A 9,936-nucleotide genomic window follows, 5' to 3' on the forward strand; every position below is an offset into this window, starting at 1 on the left:
CCCTAAGGCTAACACATGACGAGGCCTTTAAGGGCATTCATGGAAAGAAATACAATATACTCATAAAACAAAATACATCAAATGTAATAAAAATCAAAAGTAGATCATGGCTGTAGATCATGCATGTCTCCTCGCGCTAGAACTCATGTAGATGTCCTCATCAAGAAATGGCTAGTCTAATTTCTTTTCAATTGACCTACTGACTCTTTTTTTTAATTGAATATGGCACTAACGCCTCTCTTTTTTGTTGAGTATATATCTTCTCTAGGTTATGTATGAGCTAAGCACTCCCCCTCTTTATGCCTGATTTTGACTTTTGGCTGCTTTAGTAGTCAGAACATTGAAGCCTAATTGATGATTTTCGTGGAATATTGGAAAGTGAAAATTGATGTGAAAATTTTGTTGTCATTGACTTCACACAAATTTTTTGACGCTCCATGCCTTAACTTTTTTACTTTTTCTAGAAAAGTTGATGAACCATGCAAGTGGTTGATCCTTAATGGATGTTGGGTGCATAGGGCTCATAAAAGTCAAGACTCTTTCTGAAGTGTGGCACTACTGGAGGGAGGGTGGTGGCTTTTGTGGTGAGAAAGTATGTTTACTGATTGCAGCCTAAGTGATGAGATTGTAGACAGTGTAAAGAGGCTGAGGGGTTGAGATAGAAGAATGTAAACAAATTATTGATTCTATTTTTCATTGAGAAGAGAGGAGGCATATGAGCTGAGGGAGAAAGTATGACAGAAAGCAAATTGAGGTAAATGAGAGGAAAACAATAGGAAATTTGCTCAAATTCTATATTGATGCATGATAGGTAGCGAAATTATAGTTTCAATAGGAAATTTGAAAGAATAATAACGAAAGGTAACAAAACATTGAATCCTCAAATTATAGATGTTGAAGCCTTGAAGTATTTGAACTACTGAATCCTCAAAGCAGAAATTAGGGAGCAAAAATATGTTGGAGTTTGTCATTCAGTGCTTCATAACATCGTTTTAGTAAAGTATAAGGGGTTATTTATAAAAATAGTTTGGCAATTAAGAGTCCAAACTACACATGAGGCTTATCACATGATCATCCTATTGAAAATAATAAATTAAAAAAGCAAATTCCTTATTAATCTAAAATATAAATTCATAAATAAAATCTTATCTATCTAGATCATCGTAAATAGGACAACAAGCATAAACAACACACATAATATATTTGTGTTTAAATGCATATGTTGATTGGCGAGTTAGTGGTTTGGTTTGAATTTGTGAGATTTTAGTTAGATTAATTATTGGTAGCTGGTGATTGCCTTTGGAATTCATTAATTATTAGAAGTATTGGGGTTGGCCCATAAAATTGTTTTGAGTGGATTGATACGGAACCGCCTCTTGAGGCGGTTCCTTCTGAACAGCCTCAGCCGGCCCATCCTGGGCCAGCACTTGTATATCAAAGGAGGAAATCTCGCCTCCTTTCTTGACCAAATTAAATTACCGTCTAAGGGTGGGGTCCACGGGATTTGAATTTATTTGAAAATTATTTTTAGGAAAGATTTGAGGAGGTGGAATAGTCTTTAAATATAAGAGGTAAGGGGAAGGGAGGCATGGAAGTATTGTTTTCTTCTTCGAGTTTCTTGGGTGCTTTGGGCTCTAGACTCTCTTGTCTAGAGATTTGGGAGAGACGATCCTCCTCTCGAATTGAGGATCACTTGTATCTTGCTTTCGTATTGTTTGTTCTTTGTTTCCCTTATTGCAATCTATTATTTTGGGCTGATTTCGCCCAGATTTTGGCTTATTTCTCGCTGTTTTGTCTCCAATTAGTAATAGGTTTGCTTGCGAACTCAAGTATTCCCTTAGGGTTACTTGCGAACTCAAGTATTTCCTATCAAATTGGTATCAGAGCGAGTCTTGGGTCCAGTGGAGGTCTGTTGTTGGCCAATTCCAGTAGCAGTTTTTTGGCCGGAAAAAGAAGAAATTGCTGTTTTTTGACTCCAAGATCCAGATTTTGTGAATATACAAACTCCAGATCATAATGGCGGCCAAGAAAGTTGATGCTTTGGAGGAGAAACTCGAAGGAGAGATGAATCACATCAAAGAAACCGTGGAGGAAAGAATTTCGTCCATGGAGGGGCAGGTGGCCGATCTCAGGGACATGATGAAAAGAATGTTGGAACTTCAAGCACAAATGACGACATCCGAAGAGAAGCGCCCCAAAGCGAAAAACACCAATTCCGAAATCCGAAAGGATGAAGAAGAGGTGGAATTCGTGGAAGGGGGAAGAAGAAGGCCCTATATGGAGCCTTTCTGTAGGGAAGAAAGAGGAGATCGACATGGAGAAAGGTATGGATATGGGGGATCGGAGCATGGAAGGGCTGAGTGGGAACGCCATGAGGGGTTTTACGGCCGTCGAGGTGCTGAATTTGAAGGAAGAAGAGGGGATTTTGAAGGGGGTTTGGGCTATGGCAGGGCAAGAGAAGATCGGGAAACTTGGGGTGCACCTAGCACTTTGGAAAGGGGAAACTATGGAAGAATCCGAGGCAATGGGGGGATCAAAAGGTAAGGAAGTTGAAGATGCCCATATTTGAAGGAGAAGACACGTATGGGTGAATTTACAAAGTGGAGCGATACTTCGCCGTCAATGGGCTAACAAAGGAAGAGAAGCTAACGGCAGTCGGATTATGCTTAGAAGGGAAAGCCCTGTCAAGGTTTCGATGGAGAGACCAGAGGAGACCGATCAGAAATTGGAGGGAATTTAAAGACTGCATAATAGAGCGTTTTCAAACCGATCAAGGAGGAGACTTCTACGAGCAGTTCTTTGCTCTAACACAGGAGGGATCAGTAGCAGATTATCGGGAGCAGTTTGAGCACCTAGCTAGCAGGGTGGAGCGACTCTCAGATATAGTATTAGAGGGAAATTTCATGAAAGGGTTGAAGGCAGAGATCCGAGCAGCAGTAAAGGTGTTGATGCCCCATGACCTAGGGGAAGCCATGAAGTTGGCCCAACTGGTGGAAAACCAGAAGAATTTGGAGAAGGGGGCCAGGAGTAGCAGCATCGGGGGCACGTACAGGATGACGACCCCTCCTCTTTTGCATTACTCCCTGGGCCCCACCTCGAGGGGGGCGCATGAACTGCCAGGCGGAACCTCCACCTATTTTCAACTCCCACTTGGTCACAGATCCTGGCTGATCCAGGAGGGACCGGCCCATCTTTTGATCGGTCCAGACCGGTATATCATAAATTCATAATGCTCTTCCTTTATTGATGTATTATAATTCTTTAGTTTCTTTCAGGAACCATAAGAGATTGGGAATATTTGCTTAAAGAGATTGAGAGTATTTGCTGAAAGCTATGTTAATGCATTAAATGTTTAGTCGTCATTTTCAATAGCAATTTGGGAATTTTTTTCATTTATGGTTTTAACCAAATTATGAATTTTAGGTAAGTCCATTTAGGTGTAAAAGAAATTACTCAGACACTTCACTGTCATCATTAGCCTGAAAGTGTAAGATATTGCTCCATTTAGGTGTGGCCCATATCCCTCATAGGATTTCTAATTTAATAAACATGGCTTATGATGGCTTATACTTAGACTTCATTTGGGACAAATTTCTTACTGCTTTTTAAAGTAGCTTTCAAGTACAAAAAATTTAACTTTTGCACTAGTAAGTTGTATTAAGAAGTAGTAAGAAAGTCATCGCAAATGAAGCCTTTGTCGTCATATTTTCAAATCATTGATCAATCAATAGATTATTAGGCTTCACATATATAGTTTATTTGGATTTGTTCTTTTATTGATAGTTAGGTTTATGTTTGAAATAAGAATATTAAGATGGATACTTAAAATTTGGAAAGAAAAATTTAGTGATTATATTAGAGGAATGGTTAGAGTCACAGCTATTGAAGATGAAGTAGTTGAAGATAGAATTAGGTAGCATGGACATATACACCAAAGGGTAGAAAATATACCCTTTATATGAGTAGAAAAAATTAGTGCCTATTAATTTGGAAGAAAAATGCCAAACCTAAAGTAACATGGATAGAAGTTTTTTAAAATTATTTATGAAGAATAAATCTAACACTTCGGTCTTGCTCAATAGGTATAAATAGAAAATGTGGATGTATAAGACTGACCCCAAAAATTTGGCTGCAGTTATTGGATTTTTGGTTATTTTCATATTTGTGATTATCGCTCTTTTTGTTATTTTCATGTTAAGTGCAAATGATGTTTACTTGTGCGCACATGGAAATATTCAGGTCGGGAATGTTGATGCTCTAAATTGTTACTATGCTCATGGGGAGAAAAATCGTTACTTTCAGAGGCGAATTTATTGGATGTTGGACCAGTAAGTTTGAGCACTTTTAGCAAATTTTATTGTTGTTCTTTTGCGATATTACTGCTTAGTTGTTTGTTCTTAGTTGATCATTTCTTTTGCATTCGCCTTTCTTAACAAGTCAGCACTCGTAACCTTTGTTGAATTGTCAAAACGTGACACATGCTTTTAGTGATCATGATCTACTTGATTTTTGTATATATAATTCTTGTAAACAAAAAAAAAGAAGAAGCTGGTTTGTATTTTGTTATCCGGGATGCATGAGACAAAAGTGAATAATAAGAAAAAAGATTGATTGCTGCTGCTGTTTGATAGGCACCGGACAGTGAATGTTGTGTGATGTATAAAGTGGTGAATCTGATGTGATTATGAAATGCTAGTTGGTCATAAGATGCCAAGCACTCGATTGATCTTGCATTGAACCTGTTTGTGTTACAATGTTGATTATACGGAACCCTATTTGAACATTTTAAATGATGATTTCATGAAACTTAAGTAACAATAAATTGTACTTTTGCATCCAATTATTTGTTCTATTAACAAAGGATACTGATATTTTCTTGGAAATTTGCTTTTGGCTTTTGATGATACTATCCATTGCTTTGTCTGATTCTTGTTGGCCTGGAGTTGCTGGCTTTGCATTTCTGTAGGGAAAGACTTTTAATTGCTTAGCATTAATATTCATCTGTTGTCAATTAGTCTATTTAACATGCGTCGAGGGTAGGCATGATACATGAAATTCAACATCTATGTATTTCAATAAATAATTTAAATATTATTTATTAAAAATATCTTGAATTTTTTTAAATAGGTGATCCCATGAAAATTCATTAAACTTGTTAAATCATGTTGTGCTCAATATGAAGAAATGTCTACTTGCATGCACATAATAATTCAATGGAATTATAAAACTTGACAAATAATAAATCCTAGGTATGCTTCACTCCCTATATTAGAGAATGAATTTCTCACCTAAATTATAGGGTTTCTTCGAGACACAGTTACCATCACCTTCTTGTTCATTTGTAAACAAATTAATAATAATAATTTTCTCAAATTAAGGCAAATTTTTAATTTGTCTCATCTAAACTAAATCAATTAATATCAAATAATATTTTTACCACAAATTGTTTTCTCTTCAGTTAAGCCTTCAATCCTATAACTTAAATCCAAATTCAATTTGTGGGAAAAGATGCAAAATTAGGATTCTTATGAAAGTTTTGATTACTCCTCTTCCCCTTTTTCTTCTTTCTTCCTCTCCCTTTTCCTCTTCTTCTCCCTCTCCTTTTCTTCTTCTTCCCCTCTTCTTTTTCCCTTATTCCCTTCTTCTTCTTCTTCCTTTTTGTTTTCTTCTCTGTTTTCACTACCCGAGAGTCTTTACCCCTTTTATTTCAGAATTTTTACCTCCAGATGCCGGTTAAGAGATGGGATAAGGATGGTTTGGGATAAACATTACTCTAGCTTAGGTTAGTATGATTATTAGTAGATTTAATTAAATTTAACACTCATTTAAAATATACTAACAACTATTGCCAGAATTTGGAGAGAAGCTAAAATTGTTATATTAGATTAATCTGCTATAGTAACATTAAATTAAAATCTTTAGGAAAATTATTTGATAGTTGATTTAATTTATAAGTGCTATTATGCTTAATTATTTATATATTCTTCTATATATTCAAATGATGGGAATAAAATGTAGAGTTTATTAGAAATATTTAGAAAATTTTGGGATGTGAGAAAAGTGGAGTATACTTTTTAAGGAGAAACTTCCACTTTTTTGAAAACTGTGTTACCGCATTCCACTTTGATGATTAGCAGTTCGGTTCTACTAACTGCTTTGGTTTCTGAAAAAAGCTTTTATGAGCTGTACTACTAGCCATTTGTTATCTGTGCACTTTTCCAATTTTTTTTTCTGGGTGTTTATGTAAGAAAATTTTCTATCTTGTTTCATTTGTATCTTAAGTTGAACTGTAATATTTCTAAACTCAGATTGACTTTTCTGTGGTAAAAACCGAGGTAAGAATTTTGACTTCTGAAAAATATGCTCATGTTTGAGTGACTTCTTTAAATAATCTAATAATATTTTCATGCTCATGTAGTGCATCCAATTTGACTTTTAATAGGACACAATGAAGAAAAAGGATTCATGTAGCCGACCCCACGTAGTGGGATAAAGGCTTGATGTTGTTGTTGTTGTTGTTGTAATGCACCCAATTGCTACCATTTTAACTGGTTCGTTACAAGTTGTTACAAGTTTGAATATGGTAACTCCTGTAGCATAACATCATACTAGTTGAAGCTATTCTGTGGTTGGCGCTTAGCAGATATGTTATTGGTCTAACTCTTGTGATTTAAAATTCCGAATGAAACATCTTCACTAAAGCCAACTTGATTAGCACTTTTATATTGTGTTATTGGCGTGGATACGTTTGTAGCAATGTGAGCACATCCATGCCTTACACCGAAGTCATGTTTGAAACCAAGCATAAAAAAAAAGTTTGAAACCAAGCATTCTTTAGAGGTCTCTCTCTCTCTCTCTCTCTCTCTCCTACAAACACACCATTTTGTGTGGTATTATGTGCAATTTATAAAGCTTGTTTATAAGATGATATAAATGCCAAAACATATGTCTGTCAAAATTCAATCAAGCAATTGTCACAACCTAAATTTAGTCGAGTCTGCCTAATTGAATGAGTCGTGATGAACTAGTCTTACTAGCCAATTCACCGTATGAACAATCTTAACCAAACAAAACCAATCGAATAATTGAGACAAGTGACCATAATTGAAGGTGAAAAAAGCCTTTTGGTGTCACCCAAATTCCATTCGAGTCCCACAAGCTAAATGGATGATTGTATCTTCCTCAATGATGAGTTGCCCATAGTCTTGACATAGTAACACTTTCCAACATGAGTGTATGATGGAGACATCAGAGCATGGAAATTATATCAGAGGCGTGGCCATCGATCTACGGCCACGATCGAGTCGATGTATTTTTGAGTGATTTCATGTATTTGTCTTTTATTATGTTATTTGTCTCTTATTATTTATGTTGTATTTGTTTTTCCTTTTTTACCCCTTACTTAAGGGAGGTCATATGTAAGCCCTAAAGGGCATTGTAGTCTTTTATTTTGAGTCCTCTTATACACGGCTATTTATAGCCCATATGTTCCTCTTCTAAAGTTTAATGATTGAATGATAAAAATTTTCCCCTTGTTTGAGTTCTTATGAGAGCTTGAGAGATTGGAGTGAGGTCCCTTGAAGAGGGAATTTGGATCACCCACCAACCTTGGAGACGGCCAGGTTCGTGGTTCTTTTCATTATCTATTTTCCCCTTTTCCTTCGTCACCTTGCTGCCGGCCACCTAAACCTATCCTGCCGGCCATCATATCCCCACCTTCAACCCACCAAAATCCCCCCACAAACTCCACCAAACCACCGGCCCTATCTCCCTCTTTCTCCCTTCCAAAATTCACATCCCCTCTTGAATACATTCCATAAATGATCTCTCTTAACTTATGAAGGTTTAATTTCAAATTTCAAAATAATTTGAATTTGAAATTCTTTCATAACTTAAGAAATCTATTTTAGGAAAGTTTCCTAAATTAAATCCTATTTGAATTTCAAATTAATTGAGATTTAATTAAAACTTTCCTAATCTCTAAATCCTAAATAGCAATCTAAATCTCCCCCACAAATCCCCTCCTAGCCCAATGATGCCGCTGGCCCCCCTCATTAAAACTCTTGGGATTTATTTCCAAATTCCCTAACCCTCTCTTGGAAACCTTTCCTCATTCCCCTTACCTCTTTTGGCCGAAATTTCCACCAGCCCCTTCTATTTAATTTCTTTCCAATAGGGAACCTTTCCACTTGGAAGTAAATTAATCCCTTCCCCTCTCTCATGCCCGCCGCCCTTACCCTCCCTCTCTCCTCTTTAATTATTCCCAATCATAGGGATTAATTAGAGGATTGTTTGAAACCTTTTCCCTCCACTTTAATCTCCCGAAATCTGAACCTAATTTCCCCAAACCTTTCCCCCTTGGCCGGCCACCTTCTCCCACCTTCTCGTACTTGGATTCTTGAAAGAAACCCCTTTCTTTCAAAGGGAAACGGCAAGGACAGCAAAGGATCATCGCCTTCAACACTTCAACGCTACTAAATCAATGCATGGCCGATCCCGACCTTGATTATGGCCTTGTCTATGACGAGCCAGGTTTCGTGCACATCCTTCACTCCACGTTCTTCGACGTCAATTCGAACATCGACAACACCGTCGAGGAATACACGGAGCGCATTCTAGATACTCTCGTCGAAGCCATAGAGGAACAACTTGGTACCGTTCAGTGGAGGATTATGTCCAAGCCGTGACAAAGGTTTTCCAATCTTCCTACTCTCGTATTTTCGTAGTTTAACTCTCTTGTGATTTGATTTTATTCATGAATGTCTTGTTCGCCTATCTCTGCCAAGCCTAGTAATCGTCGGAATTGAGTTAGCTTTCTATGCTTCTAATCTTATTGTTAGCGTAGGGATCTTGTTGAAAGCTACTACATTTGCTTACTATTGTGATTCTAAGTTATTTGATAATTCAAGCGTTTGGCAAGTAGCTTAGCCTAAACTTAGGCACCCCTCTCTTGTTTTCTTTTGTCGTTTTGATTGCTAATAGTTTTAATCTTGATTGTTTTATTCAAGAAATCGTGTAAATTTTTATCACATACATTTAAAACATTTTAGTCAAGAAATTGTACATTTTTTAATTAAATAATAAAATAATAGAAAATTAATGTTCACACCAATCAACCTAAGTATAATGCACGCCAACTAAGAACCAAACTCCTAAAACTAAAACATTAAATAAAACAAAGAAAACTCCAAACTCCTAACAAACCTAAGCTCTCTAAGCTCTAGCTTCTAGTAAACTCCAGCTCTTGTAACTGCCAGTCCTGAACACCCGGAAACAAGTAAAAAACTAGTATTGTAGCGCAAGGTGATAAACAAAACTTGTACCAAAAAACTAGTACTAAAAAAAGAGAAAAAACTAGTATTGTAAGCAAAGCTAGTACTAAGACAAAACTAGTAAGAAGAGCTAGTACTGTAAGAAGAGCTGCTACTGTTGGCAAAACCAGCACTGAAACAAAACACTAGTGCTGGTATCGAGGCAATGAAGTGTGCAAAAATACATAACTGCTTCTAAAACCCCATTAAGCTAAGCCTTATAGGTCACTTCTAATAGAATCAATAAATCCTACTAATAATCATTTCACTAAGTAAGTCTACTAAGTGAAGCAATGAAAACCTAAAATTAAAGACTAGCAACCTCTAATAGAGGTCTGATGGACCGGTTCGGTCCATAGCAACACCGGCCCTTAAAGGGCCGGTTCTCACTTACTGCAGGCGGAGAACCCGCCTGCCTGGGCGGACAAGCCGAGGGGGGGGGGAAAGCTCTCGGGTGGGCCCCTTGGGCCCACCAAATTGAAGAGAAAGGTTGTGGTGTTTTCCCTAGGGGTAAGGAGGGGATTTTGAGGGGTTCATGTGAAAGTTAAAAGTGAGTTAGGGTGGTTTTTTGGAGGGATCTCATTTTGGTGGCTGTTTTAGTTTTCTTTTTCTCTAGGGCTTGGGA

General features: G+C 37.1%; 1 protein-coding gene across 2 annotated transcripts in view; it reads left to right on the plus strand.

Moving 5' to 3' along the window:
- The window catches only part of LOC110103954 (calmodulin-binding transcription activator 4-like), a 59,138-nt gene that overhangs the window by 7,783 nt on the left and 41,419 nt on the right, over positions 1-9,936 (plus strand). For both annotated transcript variants that reach the window (XM_028693750.1, XM_028693751.1), the window contains exon 4: positions 4,240-4,328. In XM_028693750.1, the coding sequence (XP_028549583.1) occupies positions 4,240-4,328 (89 nt within the window). The remainder of the gene's footprint in view (positions 1-4,239; positions 4,329-9,936) is intronic.

Source organism: Dendrobium catenatum, unplaced genomic scaffold, assembly GCF_001605985.2.
Source record: "Dendrobium catenatum unplaced genomic scaffold, ASM160598v2 fragScaff_scaffold_353, whole genome shotgun sequence".
Lineage (NCBI taxonomy): Eukaryota > Viridiplantae > Streptophyta > Magnoliopsida > Asparagales > Orchidaceae > Dendrobium > Dendrobium catenatum.